Consider the following 23,905-nt stretch of genomic DNA (forward strand, 5'->3'; position numbering starts at 1 on the left):
TGACTTCTTAGCATGGCATCCACCTGCACCCTTGTCAGAAAGGGAGTGAGATTTTGAGACACCGTGCACAAAATGTGTGCGGGAGAGGTTTTCAGTGTGTTCTATTTGCTTCTGAACCCCAGCAGTGATTGACATTCTTGAGCTCACCAGCTATGTACCAAAATCTTGATATGGCTTTTAGCCATGAGACAAGTGACAAACAGAAAGACAAATTGAGGGGAGGGCTTAAGTGGCGCACAGATCAGATACATCAATCACTTCTTGCTTCCTACAGTCCCCTATGGAAAGGGATCTGGCCAGCCTAAATGTCCTCTTCATCCCTACACTTTCCTCAGCTGGGAGTCTAAGTCACACTAGCAAAGCCCTACAGCTTTTCATGTAACTTAGACCAGGAGGGGAGATGCACACGAGCCACATACAACTCAATAACCTCATTTGGGTCACACTAGAGGCTTTAGTAAAATAAAGCCTAGAGTCTTGCTTGGTTCTCCTTCCTTCCTTCCTTCCTTCCTTCCTTCCTTCCATATCACTGGCACCTACAATCCCTACCACTTGTAAAGTCAGCCTGACCACCAGCCAGCATCACACAGCTTCCTTTGCACACCTTTAGGACATGACTCTGAAGCCATCACAGCACCCCCAGCATTCCCCCCACATTAGTTCTCCCTCAATTGCAACTATCATTAATCTCCACTAATTAGTACTGTTGGGAACTCTTGAGAAAGGCATTGATAAACACTGAGAAATTATTTTATGCCAAGAAGCCTAAAATATCTTGGCTTTGCCTAGTTTATAATGTATCGTAGTATTCAACTTCCAGCACAGGACATAAAAATAGCTCACAACAATATTATCACTTTGTTGTAATGGGCTAAATTCAGCCCTGAGGGGCTGTAGAAATTAATGGAGTTTGGCCCTACATGTGGTTAATGAGGATAGTCTATTTCAAGCCCATAAGATACCATACTTCTGCCACTACAGACTGGCTGGGAATAATTCACCTCTTCAGAGATGCTGCATTCACTTCCAGCCCTGGCTATGTCTGCTCTAAATAGAGACAGCAAAAATAGACATCAAAAACAAAAACATTTCTTTCAAACTCCAAATGCCTCTGGCTCTGATTTTGATCTCGCATGCAGCAGAAGCTCAAGTGTGCAGAGAGGTTTCTTTCTCATTTGTGCCAGTACAAATGAACTCGGCCCATTGCTTAAGAATGCAGAAAATGTTAATGTCAGTCAAACAAAGCTAACCTTTACTTCTTCAGATCTCTTCCTACGGACAGCCTCTTGGCTTCCTTTGATTTCTGCAACTGTCCAGTTTTCTAACACCTTCCCTCCCATACAGCCAAGCCCAACCCCCTAAAGCCATGTCTCAGGAACTTCAGAATCAAAGTCCTGTAGCATCACGTTTCTAGTTCTGCATGACCCTACTCTAATCTCTCAGAAGCACATAAGCCCCTGTTAACCTATTTAGACCAATAAATCAGTGTTTGCTTGCAAAAAAAGATGCATTCCTGGAGCCTTCTCTGCAGCTCACTCTGTTTGCATCTCACTCCGAGCCCCAGGATCCTGCAGAATCTCTGTCTGAACTTTGGCCTTTGAGTCTTTGCTGCTGTTTGTTTTGAAACAGCACAGCCAGAGACTCAAAATACAGCCCAGGTTCTCCATTGTGCCCTCCATTTTCCACACTGAAAACCTCCTGCAAAGAAGAATGCCCCAGAAATCACTAAACTGCAGTTCAAATAATGTTAGTTCTTTCAGACAGGCTTATCATTTCTAATATAGTTTACCTGCACTGAAGATCTCGTGCATTCCTTCTTCCTCTTACAATTTACCTCAGCTGTTCCCAGTTGGATCTCCCCTAAATATCTGAACACAGCCCAAAGTGTTTCAGCCTCACCTCTTCTAATGGTCTAAATCGTACCAGGGAGCATTTTATGGTCCGGAAGCCAACTAGCACAGTCTGGCTATCCAAAGGGATCCAACATTGTTTATTTAACTAGTGTTGATCTATACTTTAAAACCTTCCTGCCACCACAAACAAAACGCTCAGATCAATTTTTTTCTGAACTATGGGTTAATGTGTAAATCTGTTTTTTTCCCAGAGAGGAAGAAATGTTCACTACTTACAAGATCCCTGCTGAAGTGCAGCACATCCACATTTCTTTCCCATGGGATAAGCTCATGGTTTCATTCATATGGCTCACAACTTTGCTCCCCAAACTTACTGACTTTCAGCCCAAAAGCTGGAAGTCCCAAAGGTGGGACTTGGGACTGTGGGTATGGATTGATAGTGACTGCAGCTGTGCAGATTAGGATCCTTCAAAGAAACTGCCTTCAGATCCAACAGCTCTACCTGGCCCACACCGATGCATCCCAGCAGTACCCCTTTACGTTCCAGCAGAAATGATGGGGACAACAAAAAAAGTACTAAGTTTGGTGTTTTACCTCTTCCTTCAAACACACTACATTATTTACTTGGATCGCAGTGAAATAGAAAGCTGAGATGAGATTCTCATCTACTTAGTCATTTGTTAACTTCCAAAAGAAACTGAGCTTTGTCTACTTATCTGCCTTTGCCAAACAATGCAGTCAAGGCCAGCAGCTGAACCTCATCTTTCACGCTCCTCACTTGATTCAATCAGTCACATATTGGAGTTGATCATTACATATTCTAGGTAACTACACGTCGTTTATTCATTGATGTAAAATATTCAGTGCACTAACCATTCCTTAATGGGAAGGAAAAGAGTGAAAGCTTCACCAGTACCATATCTTTCTTATCAATTTCAGGGGTGTAAAGCTAGCAATAACTTAGCAAGGTGTCGGTTCCACAATCAGAAGGAATAAATATTCTCTCTGGAATGAAACTATAATCTTTATCCTTTAGGCTGGATATCAGGGAGAAGTTCTTTACTATGAGAGTGGTGAGTTGCTGGAGCAGCTGCCCAGAGAGGCTGTGGATGCCCCATCCCTGGAGGTGTTCAAGGCCAGGTTGAATGGGGCCCTGGGCAGCCTGGTCTGGTATTAAATGTGGATGTTGGTGGCCCTGTCTGCAGCAGGAGGTTTGGAGCTTCATGATCCTTGAGGTCCCTTCCAGCCTGGGCCATTCTATGATTATTTGATTCTATGACGATCCTTTGTATACGGCCATTATACCTCATTCTGCATGGGCCACCATAATATAAAATTTTCCAATGAACCATCCTTTCCATCTTGTTTTTTTAACATTATGAATTCCGAATCCCCAAAAGATGAACCCCAGCACTCTTCAGGAAACTTTGACCCTACTTACTTAATCACACAGTTCGGGTAGAAGGCCTACCCCTTACTCGTGGATCCTCTGCATTTCTTGGGGCCTACCTCTTAAATAAAACTGCTGTCAGCATTGGTCTTCTTGCTTTCCTATCTGCTCATATCCATCACAGCTGTCATTTGGAAGATACTGAGACTTTCCTTGGAATGAGCTTATACCTCTAGCCCACAGTCTTAAACCTACAGGAAGAATTTCTAATTACTCAACAAATCCAAGGAGAAGTGAAAGCTTGGAAACTTTGAAAATCAAATTCAGAATCTTCACTATCAGCTCTAAAAATCCCATATTTAGGCTGATGCATTGGGCATAGCTTTCTGTATTTATTTGGTAGCTGTGATAAAAATTAGACCTCACTTATAACAGCACGATTTTGGAAGCAGATATAGTTAGTCCCTATTGCTATTTTCTCCGGTTGAGGGCTTAGCTTGATATTTAGGCTATGACCTTTCTCACACCCACCCCAATGCTTTGGCAGCACATGTATTTTCAGCATTGTGTGTACAGTAAGCAGTCACACTGTAAAACAGTAAAGCAACACCCAAGCAAGCCATTGCTGATAGCAAAGAGCTGGTTAGCTAGAAGAGTGGTTAATGTTTTGAAATACTGAGTGGTTAACAACACTTCAAGTGGCTGTTGAAAGAATGCTACTATTTACTGAGAGACCAATTATTCGCTCATAATTTTCTCTGTTTAATTTCCTTGTAGTCTATTTCCTCCATTACATATTTATAATCACTTTCTCATAAGTTCTCCTCCGTAATTGTTCTCTATCTTCACCGCATACCCTTTTGTGCCATATACATGATGAGTATTAATTCCCGTAGAGCAGAGAATTGTTTAATTAAAGCAACGTTCTTTGGAAACAAATACAAAAAACCATCAATTAAATGTATCAAATAAGGGAAAAGTCATTACAAAAGAATGCCAGTCGAGATGCTGAGCTGAAATTCAGATGACAGGATGCGCTCCACATGATGTGCTTCTTAAAAATCAGCAGAGAAGAGATCCCAGACTTCACAATGCATCTCCACTCCTCCACACAAACATGATCTGGTAGAGCAAACTGAAGCATTTGAAATATGTCACTGGAAACAGATTCTCTGGGGGCTCAGAAATATTTGCCTATACAGGGGACAATCAGGTGCTGCTCCTCTTTCTACCAGGATCTTCCAAATAAAGATGCATGAGCCTTCTAAGGTCTGAAAGGGAGGTTTTGTTTAAAAAAAAAAAAGTAGATGAGAAAGAAGGATGTGGTCACAGAGATATTAGAAGTAGGTTAAGAAAAGCAATCTGCTGGGATGGACAGAGGCAGTATTTTGGATTTTGACTTCAAAGGAAAAGTGTAAGGAACTTGCAGCTCTGGAAATGGATATCATCCAAGTATTTCCTTCAGGCTGCTTAGGATTGAACAGTTACTAAGGATTGTTATATACTGTAGTTACACTTAACAACAAAAAAAATCCATGTTTTAATGTGCATCCTGCCAATTGTGTTTTAAGTATCTATTTGGCCCTTAGCAAGAACAAGAAATAGTAACTTCCGCTGTAGAAAAGTCTCTTGTTCCAAAGGCTGTATTGTGTCCTAGAGCTATCCCATAGATCTGCCTTCCAGAACTGCAACAGTGTGCACAAAACTCACATTAAAGTAATTGATTGCTCCTTGAGCTTAATACTTCACTATCCCAGGATCTATACATTACAATACAATACATTATATCATAATATATAGCAAATACCACTAAAGTCAGTTGGCACTGTCTAAGCAAGGACCAAACAGAGTGTTGATATTAGAGTCCAGAAAGAGGCACAAGGGATATGGCAGAAGCCAGCAGCCAGCTGTGCAGTTTAACCTGCCTGTGATATTTCTGTGAGGGCTGCGAGCAGAAAATCCCAGCCCATTATCTCCAGAAAGGAAAGAAGGATCGTGAAGAGAGAAGGGTGAATTATTAAAGGATAGGCCAAGTATGACTGAGAGCTTATTAAAAAGGGAGGAGGATGGGCAAGAGGAGAAAGAGCTTGCTAGGCTGGTTTTATTAAAATCTAAGGCTAGATCCTCTGCAAATTAGCATAGCTCCATTGACTTGGGTTGACTGGTTGACTTTTTTGGCTTTATGGCAGTTCACCAGCTGACATTTTTGCCCATTAACTTGAAGCATTGCATGTTTTCCTGCGTGCTTTCTTCTTTGTTTGTTCTGCCCCCTCCCCACCCTTTTTCTGCCAGAACTGACAAAATTCTTCAGCTGAAACATCTGAGGGTTGACATCTCATCAAAGATGGACGTTTCCATGGAAATCTCTGTTTCAGATGAAATTTTTTGAGTCTTTCACAGATGAAATATAAATAACTGGTTGGACAAGTTTTCAATAAATCAAAACAGAAACTTTGCTGGAGAAGCTGAAATGTTGTTTGGGTTGCATTTTTTTCCCTCTCTTTTCTCTAATAAACATACAACGTCCAAAGACGTTGGCTAAGGGCAGGATGAGATCTTGAAGAGTGAATGCAAGACAGAGGAGGGAGAGAAAGTGTGAGGTAAGCACCCTGACTTCCCTCTAGATTAGGGCCTTTTCTTTCCTCTCCAACTCTTTTCCTCACTCGTTCCTTCCCACTCATTGCAGCTACTGCCTCAAACCATGATCTGCTGGAAAAAAACCAGTGCATACTGTGCCTCCCCTGCACCAGCCGTTGCTGATCAAGAGATCCTCCAACACAACTCTAGAGGGTTTTTTCTCCCTCCTTTTGAGCACCAATTTAATCATACAAACAGACTGACATTTAATCACATGGGGAAGCACATTCCAGGGGAGAAACTACTGCGAGTGTTTCCCACAGTATGGCCCCAAGGAAGAATTGGCTATGGAAGATGGTGCGTTGAAAGTGATTTTAGAAATGAATACATACAGTAGAATGCAGAGTTCTGCTTAAACACATAATAGGGTCTGACCACAGTGGAAGCTGGGTACCTACATCCCTGAGAATCCCATTGGAATTCTCTGCCAAGGAATGCAAGCAAGTAGGAATACAATCAGGACTCTGGTCATATTATACCACCCTCACATCTGCTAAGCAATCACGTGCCCAAGAACAGAGCTAGGAAACCACTCTTAGAGGTCTTTCCTAATATATGTAGTGCCAAAGCTGAGCTTTACAGTACAAAGATAGTATTGGATACAGAATGTGCAGATAAGAATTTCCAGGATTTTACCTTTCTACCCAGAAATCTCTCTGTAAATGAAGTGTGCCAACTGAATCAATCTCTGCTTCTGGAAATGCAGTACCAGCTTCCTTGGCATAGTTCAGAATAGCAAAAATGTAAGAAGCCTCCTACGGCTGGGGAAGAGAGCTAGAGCTACCAGCTGCTCTGAACGTTTGTAGAGGAATGCTTGGGGACTGGGCTGCACATACATCAGTATATTCCACTTTCCAGGAGCCTTAAGTATGTTTGGCAATATACTGGGAAGAACTGCTGATGGTGTGAAACCTCAGCTGGGAGGTTGACTAGAACAGTGCATAATCCCACTCATGGATGAATATGGTCATGATATTTTATTGCTGTGCAAAAGGTCCCATAAAGAATGTGTCACTTTGAGTTACTTTTCCCACATAAAGAATAAAAGATGTGTTTAAATCAGTGCTTAGCTTTAGGCAGCACTTAGCTGCTGACCGGTGTGGATATCCCAGCTGATGGAGCTGAGGAAAAGGCGTGCAGATTTGTCATCACTGCCAAAGTGGTTTTGCACAGGAAGTGCTAATGCAGAACAAGACAAGAACTGCTTATTCTGAGGGAGGCAAACTCCAGCTTTTTCTGTGAGCTTGTTTGGTGAGGTCAGCCAGACAAAAATAAAGGGGGAGGGGGGAAGTTTGTTAAACTATGAATGCAATGAAAACCAAAGAGATTGCATTAGGGGAAGGTGTTATTCAGTGCATATGTGTGTGATGGGGTGCCAGAAGCTGGATCTGAATAGTTTTGATTAACAAACTCGAGTTTGAATTGTTAGAGAACTGTTCATTTCGTTAAGCCATTATTCATGGCCTGCGACTGGTCATAAGTAATGTTCTGCATCTTGATGAGAGGATTGAAGCTTACACTGGAATGATGAATGCCTGACAGCAGATAATGAATAGTGTACTTCCCTCACAATTCAGAAATGCTCTAGGGTTTCTAAATTGTGAGCTACCAGGCCAACTCACTGAACAAGTGCAATGAAATAACATTCCCAAGAGCAGCGAGATTTCAGCTCTTTCTCTGTGGGGCAGAGTTTTATTTCTCTACATCAAAGCGGTGTGGGTCAAGCAGGTGTCCTCGAGCTGTTTGTTGGTTTTGTCTCAGGCCCAGGCAGCCAGTAAATACAACACAACCTCTCAGCCTCCAACTCCTCCTTGGGGAGAGAGCCGGGGAGGTCCTGGGGAGGTCAAAACCCAGCTCTCTACACAAGTACTTTTACCCCCTGACCCAGGAACTTCCACATGTAGTTGAAGCTGCATGAATACTTCCGAATAGTAACCACACAGTCACATAAATAGCAGTCAATGGAAGCCAAGTAATTCATTTATCAATACGTTGGCCAACAGACTGTCTTCATTATTTAACTATTCTGGTAAAAGCTAATGCATAAAGAGCTTAAATGGTACACAGACCTTGCATAGGGCCTTCAGCCAAGGGGAAATTTCATGCGAAATACCAGGCAGTTAGTTCAAAGTCTTCTCCTTTTGCAAACAGAGCAGAGTATGCTTCTGGTACACAGAACTGCAGGATGACCAGCCAGGGGCAAAGCACTGTGAATGGTGGTTGGTGTAACACATTGCAATACTGTTTTGAAGTTGTATGATTGTCCCTAAATACCAGTTTGGCTCATAACCAGACATATATATCTCCCCAGCCGAATGCAATGCCAGCATGCAAAGAAAATCCTTTAGTTGCTGACCCATGGGAAACTGAAATATGGAAGAGCTGTCATGTGAAGCTTGGAGAAAAACACCTGAGAGAACCAAGATGAACACTTGGAAAACAATCACATGCAGAGAACTTCACCCATGATAGACAAGAAAACATTGTTTGGCCTGAGATATTTGTACTTCATGGGTTGATCTTTCAACCGAGCTGTAGAACCAATTAATTGAATTAGCATGGCATATCGTTATCCTAAGCAGTCAACACTCTGCAACTGTGTGAAGTCTGTTGCTGTGGCAAGCCTGCCTACGCATCTTCGGTTCGTAACACCACAATCTATTTGCTTGCATTTACAACCGAGGCTCTGCTAGCTGCAAATGACAGCAATGGCACTCATTAAGCTGGTGGCTTGGGATGGGCTTCAAGCGGGGAATGGCTTATGTGAGAATCTCAGTTCAGCAGTATCCTGCTGGGGCGGTGGTGGCTACAAAAATAAACAAGCAGAGGCTTCCCACTGACCCACTGACACAGCATCAGTTACGTTTTTACACTTGGCACCCTTTTAACAAATGACTGCACTGTGGTTGCATGAGGCAATAGCACACGCTCCATGAGTCCTTTGTGTCTGCTCAGAGTGCTGAGCTTTTGCAACCCAGGGGGCCGCTCAGTGCTTCTGTTTCTGATGGGTGGGTGATAGGACCAGGAATTATGGTCTCCGTCCATTTTCTGGGAGCAATACATCACTTGCCACACAGTATTTCTTCCTGTGTATTTACTGAGTGAATTTTCAAAACCGAACAAGACAGTATCTTCTCTGACTGGAGAGTTAGAATTGGGTATTCCTAACGCTGACAGAAATTGCCTGTGTAATCTCAGCTTAATTATTCTTTCCACTTGAAATTATATTCTCTTTTCCCCACATTTGATCTAGTTTTTCCACTTACACTCATTTTCTAGTCCCTTCATCAGCTTTACTGCACACACTCAAGCACCTCAGCAGCCTTCTTGTAGTGAAGGACCCTCAGGTGAACACCATATTTGATGTGAGGACTCACCAGTGTTTAGTACAAGGGGACAGACAATCCCTTTCCTAATTCTCTAGTCGCACTATTCCTGAGGCAGGTCAGGATGCCCTTGGCCTTCTTGGCCACCTAGGCACACTGCTAGCTCCTGTTCAACCAGGTCCTTTTCTGATGAGCAACTTTCTACCACTCTTCCCCACAATTATATTGCTGCATTGGGTTGTTGTGACTCAAGCATAGAACCCACCATTTATTCTAGGTGAATGTCATGAGACTGGGCTCACTCAACCCATTGATCAGCCTGAAGAGCTCCCTTTGCAAAGCCTTCCTACCCCAAGACAGATTGACAGTCCTGCCTCACTTGATATTGCCTGTGAACTCACTGAGGGTGTACTTGGTCCCCTTATCAGTGATAAAAACATGGAACAAAACTGGCCCCAAGACTAAGCCCTGGGGGACACCACAGGTGATCGGCCATTGACTGGATTGAGCTCCATTCACTAGGATTGTTTGATCCCAGCTCTCCATATGGTTCTTCACCCAGTAGCCCTGTCCAAGCCATCCCAGCTGCCAAGTCACAGAACTCTTCTACATTAGCTCTGAATTTCTAACACTTAAAGCTCCTTTCCTCAATAAATGCCACCAAGTTTCTTTGCAGCTCTCCACCAACAAGGTGCTGAAGATCACCTCAATTTTCATATTTGCCCCAGCAGGAAACGGTCCAGAGTCAAGTCAGTAGGACTGAAGTGTTGAAGGTTGTTGGGAGCTTTTGTTCGAGGATTTCCTATTTCATACCATTTCTGTAGCTCATTTTCCTGTTCTCTGCCTTACAACTTCCTCCATCTAAATAATCTCCTTCATATATTAACTCTTTCTTCTCTACTTCCAGCCATTGCTCCACCAGCTCAGAAATACCTTTACACATTCTTGACACTCTGATGCACCGCAACCAGCCGTGTGAACAAAATTTCAACCATGCAAATGGTCACAGGGATGGCAAGTAAGGATAACTCCAAAGACTTCAAAGAGAAGTTGTGGTTTTCAGGCATTTCTTGTGGTAGTCATTCAGTACTAGTTAGGTCTAGTATCAGCCTTCATCAATCAAACCCCTTCCCTTTCAAAAGCCAGCCTGTAATTAAAAAAAGAAGCCCAATAGATTCTCAGTGATGATGCAATGGTGCGTTCTCAGGTGCTTTTCTAGGCAAGAGGCCAAGAGCTAAGGTACCATTTATGCAATTTTAAATGAATGGCATAAAATTAAGTAGGACTTTTCCTATTGCAGTTCCTAATTGTTTTGGCTTTATTTTCCCAAAGCAGGATTTTCTTCTGAAAAGTCTATTTCCTTCTTTCTTTCTTCCTTTTTAAAATAAGCTGCCTACTGTAACCATCACTTCACTCAGATGACTGCACATCATACTCACAAGAGCTTTTGTGTTCCTCACTCCTCCTTTTCTGTTACTCAATAAGGCCAGATTCTGCTACCTTTATTCATACCATTGCTTTATTTCCTAGCTGATGATTATTTCAGTACAGCGACTCCTATAATAAATTACTACTATACTGTGCTAAAATGACTTGGAGTCCTTGTTAAGAGCTGTTTCAGGCCTTTGTCAAGTCTTTTTTATCCACAGTCCTATCATGAGTCAAGAACTTTCTCACAGCTCATCAGACATCCACCTGAGTTGATACAGTAGGTAGGGCTTAGTTATATGGCCTCTCCTTGGAAATGAATTGGGACATTCTCAAGTGTCGGTCACAGAGCAAAATCAATTGCTAACCAATCACATCACAGAAAGAATACTAAGAACACAAAGTCAAATTGCCCCAAATTAAGGAATGCTAGTTGAGATGATCATGACCTAGTCTGGAAAGGATAAGCTGCAACTCTTGATGCAACATATCCTCAGGGGAATGTGCAGTAACTAGTTACCCAGTGCTCTATAAAACCTAGTCCCAGGCTTTCCACAGTAGCTATTAATAGGGTTTATAAATAGTCAGTGAACCGTTACATGACGTTAGCTGTTATTATATTTATTTCATAGATTAACTATCTGACAACCAGTAGAACTAAAAAGGAAACCAGGCCTCTATCGCTGTATCCATAGAAGTGATGCAGCAGGATACTGAAGAACAGTGTTCGTAATGGGTACACAGATAAAGGCAAAACCAAGTTTTAGCATATTCTATTGCTGAGCTAAAATGGAACTGAAGTAGAATTAGGAGTGAATTCTTTCATATCTCCACTGTGGAGCCTTGATGACACAGAATTCCCACCTCTCATCTCTGACCACCAACAAAAACTTATAGCGTAGATCTTGTCTGATGCTGCAGACAGACAAGCAATTGCACTACGTGAAGATGCTGTTGCCTCCTGAGGTGTTTTGTGGTAGAGATTATAACTTCTGTAGCTTGAAAGATTCAGTGTAAACCCTTATCTGTTCTAGGCCAAGTTATCTAGGTTAAGGATTCTAAGTAGTTGCCCTGAGTCAGCCAGTTCTGGCTGAGTGGGAGTTCCCTTAAGGCAATCGCTGCTGCTGAATGCTGGTGGCAGTGGACCTCCAGCTCCAAGATGTTGATGAGCATATTAGGGCAGCAGCAGGCTGCTTAAACTTGACCATAAGAAGCAGAAGACACAATTAGCACACCCAATGAATGGGAGACTTTGGCTGAAAAGGCCAGAGCATGATTGAGTTGCTAATTAATTAATTAAAAAAGCAGGCTCTCTTGCAACACTGTACCATTAGCAAATAGGGAGGACTGGATATGTCACCTGTAGGTCACCAGGTGATGAGTTACACCAAGCCTTCCATCTATTGGTCATCAGTTAAGTTCAACCCAGCATTAATATTATGGACAGGCTTTTTAATTATATGTTTGCTTCACACTGACTAGAGTGATTTTCAGGCACTGTTTCTCATGTGGGTGTCTGGTGTCTGGCACAACTGGGGCTTGTCTCCACTGGGTTCCTTAATCTGAGTTTCTGGAATAGAAGTCTATGGGGAGCCTGGGTAGAATATAAACTTAATGGTTGTACAAAAGAAGTTAAGTTGGCTTTATTTCCAGCACTAGTTTAACACACACTAAGAACCTACATTTTCTGCTAGCTTACAGTCAGAGGAAGGCAAGGAGAATTAAAAATAACTAAATAAATAGGAACCAACATATTCTATGTTATCTTTTCTCCAACAACATTGTATTTCAGAGCAAGGAAGGAAACAATTTATGTTACAGTTTCTGAAAGCATGAATCTTTCCAGGCTTGACAGTACTTCCAATTCCTCCAAAGAGACTCAGCCTGAAACAGACAGCTCATAAAATGACGTATAGTTACAGCAAAGGAAAAAGGGACTTAGGATGGAGATTGTTACGCAACCACTACTTTATGAACTGCTGCCAGATCGGGTGATAATCCAAAAAGCAGCTGCTTTCTTCTGGTCTATTTGGTGTTCCTTTACCCTCCTGTGGCATAGCAATGTTATCCTCTGAACACTAGTCTTGCCTTCTCATTTCTCATAAAGAAAGAAATACATTGCATTTAAAAGCACAAAATCTTCAGGATTCACAGCATTGGGTGAAACTGCAAGTGATCAAAAAGAAGCGTTAGGTTAATTCTTACACATACATACATTCCATAAGGGAATAGTCTGTGTTTTACTTTAGTGAAAGCAGAGCCTCGGTGCATTTAATGCTTTATTGTATTCTCATCAAAATCTCTTCTGCCCCATCAAATAGGTCACTATGTTGAAATAACAGCGACTTTTCAAATGGACTGTGTTAACTTTATGAAAGCACCATAAAAATGGGAACTCCATAAGTTTGCATTGACACTGTTTTACTGTTGCAATTTACTGTTGTGATGGCACTATTTAGGAAACAATGAATGGGCTGCAGTGAGATAATTAACAGATAATCTCCATTACTTTGAAGTATACAAAGCCATAAACAGCTGCCAAAACTGATTAATAGCTGAAGACATCTAATCAATCTAATAAACCATGTATTGCAAGACTATAGGAGCTTCCACTAACTGGGAAGCATTTGTCTTATTGATATAAACTGTGGTATTTTCCTTTTCTTTAGGATGTAATATCATGAGACCTTGATTGTTCTTCCATTAAAGTCAAGGATAAAACTCCCATTGTGAGCCCAGGGTCAAGCCTTCACTGAGCTGATATCAATGAAAATAAATGCTTCCTTTTTAATGTAGAACAGTTCTGCTAAAAAGCATTTTTTTTTCTCTCTCTCCTATTATAAAACATCCCGTGGCAGTGCAAGGGGGGACACATTCTAAGGGCAAGGACAAATGTCAGGAGTCGTGATGGAAATCTGAATCTCTTACCAGCTTAGGCTGCAATTTCCAATACAGTCTTGTTTTGGCTGCGCCTCACCCTCCAATCCATAAAATGGAGATGGATCTACAGGATTATTTAGGGTTTAGTTCAAGCAATGTATAAAGAATCACAGATGGAAGATCCCGTATGTGCTTCAGAGTGCCTCGAAAGCAAAGAAAGGAAACTGCATGGGTTGCTCTTGATTCTGTTGAAGTCTTGGTGCATGAATGGGAGTGAGGAGATGCATCCCCTCCTGGCACGGCCTCTCACCCTATTTCCACATTATGCTTCACCATAAGTGGCAGCTCCCCTCAAAGGAAATTATTCAGGAAAGATGAGTAAACAGGTAGTTCAACAGGAGTTTTACAGTGTGCTTTGTAAAAACAACTCGCCAGCATTTAATGCACACATAAAACACCGGCGTGGGGTGAGAACTGCATTTGTCTGGCCTTGCAGAATGTACCTTTCATCAGATGAGATGTTTGTACCTCCTCATTCCTGCATAGGAAAGAAGCACTGCAGCACATGTTCTCCTATTATACATTATAATTGCCCTTTCCATGCACAGAAACAGATGCTTTTAGTGCTGGATGGTTCTCGAACTCGCTCTTAATCAACCACTTTGTAGGAAGCTACTCGGGTTTATCCAAATATAAACGTTGATATAGAAGCGAATAACAACAGAGGTATGAATTTATTATTTCAGCAAAAGCTTCCACGTAAATTAACCATCGGATAATTAAAAATGCCTGCAGTGTCTGGGCGGGTAAAAGATCAAGCACTTGCTGGATTACAACACAGCTAAAGCTGCGATAAATCTTCCTAATGGCTTAGGAGCAGCAGCTCTCAGCCTCTGCAGCTAAGAGGACCGATTCCACCAGCCAACGTGTTCTAAACCCCATTCATCTGTGCCCGATCTAACCCGTAAGGGACTGCTTGCAACTGCGAGACTCTTGTCTGCAGAAGCCAAAGCTAAACAACAGGTTGAAACTTGCACAGCGGGATGCAGTGCAAGCAGTGGCATTGCACTCATTCCCCGTGCAAGTGTTTGTCATAGGACTAGGCGGGCAAACCTAAAATACAAGTCTGAGAAACCTGCAATACTGGTATCTCTGCATGTGCTGCTGCTCAGGGAGTGTTAGGTTTGTGAGAGAGAACACACAGCAAGATGTGGAACAGCATTTTTTCTGCAATAAACCAACGCAGTGATATGAAAATGCACAGCAAAACATTTACATATGTTGACTGTAGGAATATACTGACCAGGAGTGAAACAAGAGTCCAGATTTGCAAGTATTTTGACCCAGAAACTCAATGGGGCACTATTACAGTTCTGATGAACTCCTCCAGGCCAGGCCTGCTGGTAAAGCAATGGGAGCAGCTATATGTGTGTACATACATTGAATGGAATGGGCTGCCCAAGGAGGCTGTGGATGCTCCATCTTTGGAGGTGTTTAAGGCCAGGTTAAATGGGGCCCTGGGCTGGTTGGTGACCCTGCACATAGCAGGGGATTGGAACTGGATGATCATCGTGGTGCTTTTCAACCCCAGGCCATTCTAAGGTTCTGAGAAGCACAGTCCTCATCCTGGCACGTCAGAGCTGGGTACTCCTGGATAGGTTTTAAGACACTCTATTGGAAAACACATATATCATTTAATCTCAGTAGGCAGCTCCTCACTTCTAACCTCAGCTCACCACACTGCTATTCCAGTCAGACCCTGACATGAGCCCACACTCACACAGACCCCTCCGAGGCCTCCTCAGGGGCCCCTCACATCCTCATCTCCGCCCCCACCCCCTTCCCACGCCCCCTCTGATCTAACACCTCCCCCTTTTGTAACCCACAACAATGGCCCCTTCTCTCCTCCCCCCACACGAATCCCCTCCTCCATCACACACGAAGCTCCGCCTCGTTGTTTACCCGCTCAGCGGGGCCCGGGCGCTGCCCGCCGCCCTCCTCCATGTTGGCGGAGGCGGGGCCGGGCGGGGCCGGGCTGCGGGGCGCTAACAGGCTGCGAGCGGTGGCGGCGGGCTGTGGCGCAGAGCGGCCCCTTTCCCCTCCCTTCTTCCCCTCGTAGCGCGTTTCCCTCCTCGGCCGAGCTCGGAGGCACCACGGGAGGAGGAGGAGGAGGAGGAGGAGGAGGAGGGGGGAGCAGGGAGCAGGGAGGGGGGAGCCGCGGGGATGAGATAAGCGGGCGGCGGGCATGGAGGCAGCGGGGCGGCTGTGCAGGGGGACGCGCTGAGGGGGGAGGAGGAGGAAGAGGAGGAGGAGGAGGAGGAGGAGAGGCCTCAGGTGGATGCGGGGGGCGGTGTGAGGAGGGCGGGGGGGGCTCCTGAGGAGAACCGAGGGGATTTTTAGTGTGGGCAGCGGTTCCCGACGGGGCAGCTCTCGGTGCCGGGGGGGGGCTCCTCTCGCTTTTCCTTCCCCCCCCTTCCCCTTTCCCCTTCCCCCTCCCCTGTCCCTCCCCCTTCCCTCCTCCGCAGGGAATCGGCGCCGGGAGGAGGCGGTGGTGGTGGTAGGGCCGGAGGGGCCCCGAGTGTGGGGCTGCCCCCCCCCCCCCCCCCCCCCTCCTCCCGCCCGTCCTCTTGGCTTCGTTCCTGGAGGAGTTTTGGGATTTTTTTTTTATTTTTATTCTTTTTTTCCCCTCCTTTTTTTAGTATTTTTATTTTTTAAATCTGCGTATTGATTTATTTTTTTTTTTAAACACAAACAACTCCCTCCGCCTGCCAACCTCCCCCCCCCCCTTTTTCACCGCCCCCCTCCTCGCACACACGAAGCCTCCGGGAGGGAAAACGGCCAGGTGAAATCTCCCTCTGTTTCCATGGACAACCCGTCCATTATCACCCAGGTGACTAACCCCAAAGAGGAGGAGATCCTGTCCTGCGCTCAGGATAAAGGTGAGCGGCCGAGAAATGCGCGGGGAGCAGCCGGCTTTCCTAACCACCCCCTTCCCCCCCAAACTGGGGAGCTGGGAAGGTTGTGCTGTTGTTGGTGGGATGGAAGGTTGTGCTGTTGGTGGGATGGAAGGCTTTGCTGGGGCACTACGGGCTGGATACGGCCCACAACTTGCCAAGAGATTGGGGTGTGGGGTACGGATTGGAATCGGGGCTTAATTGGATAGAAGGCTTTTGTTCCACGAGGTGGGGATGGAAGTTTGGCAGGTTGTCACTGTGCAGCGTGGGGTCGGTACCTTCCCTGGCTTTGAGATCTGTGCTTTGAGATCTCAGTTTCAGTGTTTTCATCCCTCTTCTTTGGGATCCCTCCTTTCCCACTTTCTGTCTTTCTCTCATCTTGTTTTCCTTGCTTATGAGAATCCATGTAGCTTTCAGATTGGTGTTTTTATTTAAAGGCTGCTCGCTGCTGGAAGAAATGCAGGCGACTTCTAAAAGCTGGCCATCCCAATGGCTGGGTGGATCAACAGCTGTTGCTTGCGTAAAGCGTTGCATCCAGGCGGTATTTTGCTCCAAAATAAGATGGATCCAGCTCGGCCAAAGGAGCTGCTGTTCCTTTAGAGCCATCAGTCCGCCATCACCTCCTTCCCATCTGGAAGCCTGGCTGAGTCTTGGGCTGCGTCCTTACAGCGTGTTGGTGGGATGAAGGTTCCTCTTTAGGTTTGATGTGAACGGAGTCCTACATTTGGAATGGTTTTGGTGTTGTAGGTTTGTGCAAGCAGGGGAAAAAAGGCAGAAATTACTCACGTGCCAATGCTGTGGTGGTGTTATCTGGCATAGGTATGGTGGTAGATCTCCAAGTGGTCTCCAAGTGGTAGGTTGATAGGTTTACGTCTCAAACCTGCCTTCCATTTTTGCATGGCTCACAGCAAGGGGGTCCTGGGCAGCTGCAGAAGTTGCTGCTGTTCGCTGGTAAGCCAAAGGCTCCCACCAGGACACTGCGAGCTCATCTCATGTGTGCTGCCTGCAAAAGGAGGATGGAGATGGATGTCAAAAACATTGTGGCGTGAAGGTGGGGTGTCCCATTAAACTAAAAGATGATTTTCTTTTTTTCTTACATTGCTTACTCTTTAATTTGTATTGCTTGAGAAGTGGCACTCCAAGACCTATATCTTATCCCTGGAGATTACTGATATTTTCTTCTCTTTTGGCAGCACCGAGTGTGGGGTGGCTGCAGGAGCACGGCGCTGCTGCTCTGCTTATGACATCTCCTAAGGCTGCTTTGGAGCAGATTTATGTCACATAGAGCTCAGATGGTGCCGTGGTCTTAACAGCCTGTTATTGCAGTGCTGGAAGGGTTTGGGTAGCGTTGCTAACAGCTGGTCGAAGCCTTAATATAAAAAAAAAAGGAGAAACAGGAAAAATTGACAGCTCAAAATAAGGCTGAGAATCCACATCAAACAAGTGGCTCGAGTGCAACCAGCCACTCTGTGTATCGAAAAGATGCATCTAACTTGCATAACTATGCAGTAACTTGCATAAGATGCATTGTGTTCTTGCTGTTGGTTTGTCTGGAGCAGAAAAATCACGATGGGCTTTAATTACATAGCAGGGGCCTTGAAGGCTGCGTGCAAACATGGGTGGGTTGGGGAGAGCAGCAGGAGGGTAGTTGAAGTTGAACAGGCAAGAGTATGAGTGTGGTACAGGAGGAAGATGGGTTTTCCTTTATCTTATTTTAAGTGTAGTCTTAAGTGAGTGCTTTGGACAGATTGACTGCTTAGCAGCATGGTGGTACGTGCTGTGCGGTGAGCCTTGAGCATGCAATGGTAGGAACTTTGGCAGAGGAGCTCTACCAGCCCCTTGTGCTGCTGCCTGCCTTGTTGCTCCTGCTACGGGTCTTCCTTCTCCTTGGGGTATCTGCAGCTTGTAGAGACCCACTGTGGTCCCTTTTGAGCTGTGTCACCTCACCCTCTGCTCTGTTACAGAAGTTTGGGCCAAGCTTTTGGGAGCCCAGAGCTGTGGTGATGAATGGAGGGGCTCTCAGTGGCAGCTGAAACGAGGCTGAAATGAGGAACGAGGCTGATTCTGCCTGAGCACGTTGGTATAAAATGGCTCACAGGCCATCCAGGCACCCTGAACTAACTGTGTTTAGTTAATACAAGTATCATCCGAGCCTGTGCTTACTGCAATTTAGTGATACAGTGAGTTACAGTAGCATTGTACTGTGTGAGAAGCTGTCTAGCCCCATGGCAACCTGCATTCAGCACCGGGTTGCAGAAATCTGGTCCGGGAATGGCTTCAGGAATTGAGGTATTATATCATTATATTATCATTATATCCTATACCATAAGATTTTTGGAGCTGCCATCAGTGTTTCTTATGCCAAATGATTCTTTTTCTTCTCCTTAAGCAGTGAGTAACTACTCAATAATGCATGTGCATATTTTGGAGTGTTGGATTGCTTTTTTTCCAGGTGTTTTTGAAGCTTTTAATCAAGCGTGAGTTCGGCGTTTAGCTTGATTTATTTTTATTAGCACATATTTATGTTTTAAAAGGAGCTTAATGCACAGTATACGCTTATGGTCAGTCCCTTCAGTGGAAGGGAACATGGTTGGCAGGAGTTAAAGAGCTGTGTCCTCACCAGGGAGCAGTTCTGTTTTTTAAGTAAATATTGTGCTTTATAAATATAAACGTCCCAACTATTCTCTGGCTAATCCAGACATATTAAAAATGTTTTTTGAGATAAGTGAGGCTGTGATAACTTACTAAGCTTATTAATACGGAGAGGCAGCTGTTACTTACTCTTCACAAACACCCCCAAAAAATTCAGAAAGTGGAAAAAAACAGCTCTTGGCACACAAACCATTCCTTAATGTGTTGCCACACGGTGGTGCACTGCATTTAGTTGTCTATCAGAGTGAAAGCTGAAAGGTGCTACAACTGTGCTTTATGATGATGGCAGCGCTTGCTTTGCAGTGCCTGCAGTGCTCATGGAGGGTTCTGGCCTTGAAGCTGTTAAATCGGTTCTGAAAAACAAACCTATTCTCCTATTTGGAAGCGCTATGTGAGCAATCTGAAGCACTGAAATGGGGAGAAATGTAATTCCCTGATGGGCTTTAATTTCTTCTTCATAGCTGATGTAAATTCCTGGTGCTTCCATGGGGCTGGTGGGGAGCAGTGCAGTATCAGCCCAATCCTTCTGCAGGTACCAGGTCCTACAGGTCCTTCAGACCCTGCTGTTCAGATTTTTGCCTTCACATCCATCCTTCCTGACTTTGGCTGCGTTTGTCAGTCAGCTGAGCATCTATTTTAAGTTATATAGAACACCTGAGTGTGTTGGTATGGCTACAGAAATGTGTTTTCTTCTATGATGAAGCAGTTGGGAAGTGTTCAGAATGGAACCTAAGCCACTGCTGGTTGTTTTTAATGACCAGTGTCGTTCACTGAAGATGCCTTTGCAAGCAGGCAAGCTTTTATTTAATAGAACTTGATAAGACAAACAGAACATATACAGAACAGATAAGACACATAGAAGGGCTGACAATAGCAGGACACGGGGAAATGGTTTTAAGTTAAAAGAGGGAAGATTTAGGTTGGATGTTAGGGGGAAGTTCTTCACTAGGAGAGTGGTTAGGCCCTGGAACAGGCTGCCCAGGGAGGTTGTGGATGCCCCGTCCTTGGAGGTGTTCAAGACCAGGTTGGACGGGGCCATGGGCAACCTGATCTAGTAAATGTGTATGTTTGGTGGCCCTGCCAGGCAGGGGGTTTGGAACTATGTGATCCTTGAGGTCCCTTCCAACCCGGGTCATTCTGTGATTCTGTGAACAGAACCAATGAAGGCAGTACTACTTTGTAAAATGGCAAGTGCTTAAGATCTAAAGGTAAAAGCCTGTTTTGAGAGCACAACCGAAGTAAATCATGAAGTGTGTCTGTGGCAAGACGCATTTTGGAAATATATTAACAATATTTAGGAGCTTTTTTGTCGTTACTTCATCAGAATTCAAAGTATTTAGACGTCTGGAGGCGTTCAAGGCCAGGCTGGATGTGGCTCTGGGCAGCCTGGTCTGGTGGTTGGTGACCCTGCACATAGCAGGGTGTTGAAACTGGGTGAGCATTGTGGCCCTTTTCAACCCAGGCCATTCTATGTCCTATGATCTAAAGATATATCGGTATTCCTGGGATGCTGTCTCAAGAAATTTATATGGTATTATCCACAGGTTTTTTGACTTTAAAGTAGCGTTCAGAACTGGAAATGGAAACCGCTTCGGCAGCACGTTGGAATGCGAATTGCTCACGGAGGGTAAAATTTTAAATCATTAACTAATGACATAGCTGTTACATGAAACCAGAGTAACCATACAGTAGGTTTTATGTTCCTGGGAGACCGTAGTAACCTGCAGTAACCCAAGGTTTGATTTAAGGTGGCAGCTAACAAGGCAGTAACGTGAACGGTAGGTTGCATGAATATCTGCTATTGAGTTGGTGTCGGTGAGCTGCAGCTCTATCGTTTCTTCCCACTGCGTGCCAACTCCATTTCACATTCGTTTCAATGCAGCAATTGAAGTTGAGCGTTGAGGAGTTTACCACGCCTTTAGAAAAAAAAGCAAAACAAAGTTGACCTACATTTTGCTCAATTCAGCATTCAGAAATGCAAATAGCATTTTCGGAGATAATCGCTACAATGCATCGTGATCGGAGCCGCGTTTCGCCTCTCAGAACTTAATCTGCACGTTGCAAAGCAGCTTCCGGATAACGTGTCCAAGTTTGTTTCTTTCAAGCGATACCGCATGAAAATGCTGGGAAAGTGAAAGCTAAGAGGGATGAAACTCGCTTGTCTGGGTCAGCGTTGATGAGAGGTGTTGCTCCCATTGCTTGCTAGAGGGCTTTAGCTGTTTTTTGAGGCTCATCTTTCTGCCACACAACACTTAATATGTATTTTACTGTTTCGAATGCAAAAGTAGCTGCAAAGTAATTCTGGCCCGTGTATTTTGTATATGTCAAATCTTCAATATTCATCCTGTAAACAAGTAAGCCTTTGTTTTGTGACAGTGTGTAACTTGTTCCTTAGAAGGATTTGTTGGCGGCCTCCTCCATGTTTGTTGATCAGCGTTATTTTTCTGTTGAAAATCCAATTTCAGGCAGTCCTAGGTATGGAAATGTGAACTTTGGGAGTGATTTACTTCAAGCTTACCCTATGGAGAATTCCCTTAATGTTATTTGGATGACTTTGAGTCAGGTTTGCGGTGTTGCATTAGGACAAGGGGCAGAGTGGAAGGTAAGAGCTCCTGGCTCTTGAGGGCTACTGAGCCCAGCAGTGGGATGGGGAATGGGTCTTGTAGATGCTCCAGGCCCACAGTGAGGCCTCCATCCTGCTCTGAGCACATCCTTGGCTGTGGGTGATGTCTGAAGACCCCATCTGCGTTGCTGGTGAGGATTGCACATTGTGTGATTCATTACAGAAGTGGAAACGTGGCTGAAAAGTCCCCTTTGTGCATCTGTTCTTTGGAAAGATGCTGATACTTCTAGGTAGGGTTGGTGCGATGGTGCTGGGAGAGCCATGCAGTGGTGGGGCTGAGCCCTGTTGTATCTTCAGAGCTCTCATGGGCTAAGGAAAGGTGCCTCCTGGTCTGTGATGTAGCCAGCGATATTTTTAAGAGTTCCATGTTGGAAATGTTCATCTCCTGTAAATGCTATTTTTACCAGAGTTTGATGGGAGCTCTCTTTACGTGGAGAGGTTAAGATGTAAAATGGACATAGTTGTGACAAATGTGGAAGGCAGAAGTAACTTGGAAATAGAACGGTAACATTCTGTTCCGGGCGGGCCTGCTGTCCTATCAGCTTGGCCTTTTGTTTATTCTTAGCGTTTGCTATAAGACAAAAAGAATTTGTAAATCTAAATGTATCTCACACAGTCTGGTCCTCTCAGCACCATTGTGACATAGGTATTAGGGATAAAGATACAAGCTTTAGTTAGGAAAAAGCTGGCTGTGCACTGCTGGGCCTGCATGAAGTTTGTAGGCTTCGCTCTGCATTATCAAAATGGTTGCTTACATAAAAGCACCACAGTTTATTTTCTTTGTACAAGATGATAAAGGATGATTTAGAAAAGAAAGAACAGAAACCCCGTTATTAGAAGTGATTGGCTGTTCTGGAAACTAGAATTCTATTATCTAGGGAATTTATTGGGAGTTAAATCTGAATAAATATATGGTAGGTTTGGATTTGAAGGATGCTGGGTTTTGAAAATGAGATATTTTTTTTCCCCTAATAGAACTATTAATCTCCTCTGAATCTCTATTGGTGTTTTCCAAGCCTGATGGACAGGGGCAAGTAAGATTCTGCAGGCTGTGTTTTATACTGAAGAACAACAACCCCCAAATGAAGGATGCCAAAACCTCCTGTGTATGTAATATCCCCAGATTCTTTTATTTTTGGTCAAAATTCAGCTCAGTTCTGCAGGAAACAAACTGCTGATGTACGTAAACCTGAATTTATGGTATATGTGTTGGTGGTTTTGTTTCAAGCCTGGCCATCTCTCATGGGTAATGGGCCAGTCACTTCTCTCAGTGCTTTTTTTTCCTCCCTGCTAGTCATATAGGGCCTACTTATTTTCTTGGTGGAAAGCGCTGTATTGATTTTTAGTCACTTCCCTGCTCTCCCCCATCCTCTAAGCTCTCTTGTATCCTGAATTGTAGCCCATGGTTCCCAGTGGAGCAGCAGAAAAAAATCCTGCCCTTTCCTTGAGTGCTGGAACCAGCAGTGAAAACCTAAACTTCCCCTATTTCATTAGTTACAAGGCTTACATCTCCATGGCATGGAGTTTCTCCTGGCTCTGGAGTGGAGGTGGGGACGTGTCCTGAGCTCAGGAATGAACTCCTGGCATCATACAGCATGGCAGCAGGTTGACAGTCATCATCTGCACAGCTGCTGGTACAGTGATGAGCGTGGAGGAATCAGGACAGGTAACTTCTTCAGGGTTAATGTAAAGCTGTGGATTTAATGCTTGGTTCTTGCAGACATGCATTTAATTGCTTGCATGTGCTACTGGTTTTTTTTTTGTCCACCAAAGCTGGTTCTATGATTCTATGAAGGAGGGGTCAGTAGTGACTCATTGCTGGAAGATGTTTGATCATTTATCCCAGCTTATCTGTCTTGCTCTATTTTGACTTCTTGCCTGTTTATCCTCTCCTCTTAAGTTAGTGGCAGCTGCCTGCCTGTGCTTTGGTGATGCTGAAGTCGGAGGGGCTCAGAAATTGGTGCTGCTGCTGTTTGTGTGTGGGTTGGCTTTGGTACGAGAAGCTGTGGGAGATGCTGAGGATCAACATGGTGCAGCCATCAGGTGTTCTAAAGGTACAAGTCACATTCCAATATAGGAATTGTCATCTGCCAGACAGGGAAGGAGGAGGAGGAGGTATCTTCACGTAGTGACTGCATATGTCAAGGATCTGAAGTGACATT

General features: G+C 44.3%; 1 protein-coding gene and 1 long non-coding RNA gene across 5 annotated transcripts in view; one reads left to right on the forward strand and one right to left on the reverse strand.

The window, feature by feature from the left end:
• Window positions 1-12,395: 12,395 nt before the first annotated feature.
• Window positions 12,396-15,720, reverse strand: LOC107308796. The gene is made up of 2 exons (XR_001552918.2): window positions 15,477-15,720; window positions 12,396-15,164 (listed from the first exon to the last, which is right to left on the reverse strand). It is a non-coding gene; the product is annotated as an uncharacterized LOC107308796 (long non-coding RNA).
• A 559-nt stretch (window positions 15,721-16,279) lies between these two features.
• Window positions 16,280-23,905, forward strand: part of CTDSPL (CTD small phosphatase like) — a 64,472-nt gene continuing 56,846 nt past the window's right edge. For 2 of the 4 annotated variants that reach the window (XM_015852919.1, XM_015852920.1), the window contains exon 1: window positions 17,480-17,519. In XM_015852919.1, the coding sequence (XP_015708405.1) occupies window positions 17,495-17,519 (25 nt within the window). In that variant the 5' untranslated portion in view covers window positions 17,480-17,494. Of the gene's footprint in view, window positions 16,454-17,479; window positions 17,520-23,905 lie in introns of those variants that run through there. The other 2 variants (XM_015852921.2, XM_015852922.2) reach the window with 2 other exon arrangements.

This window comes from Coturnix japonica, chromosome 2 (genome assembly GCF_001577835.2).
Source record: "Coturnix japonica isolate 7356 chromosome 2, Coturnix japonica 2.1, whole genome shotgun sequence".
In the NCBI taxonomy this organism is placed as follows: domain Eukaryota; kingdom Metazoa; phylum Chordata; class Aves; order Galliformes; family Phasianidae; genus Coturnix; species Coturnix japonica.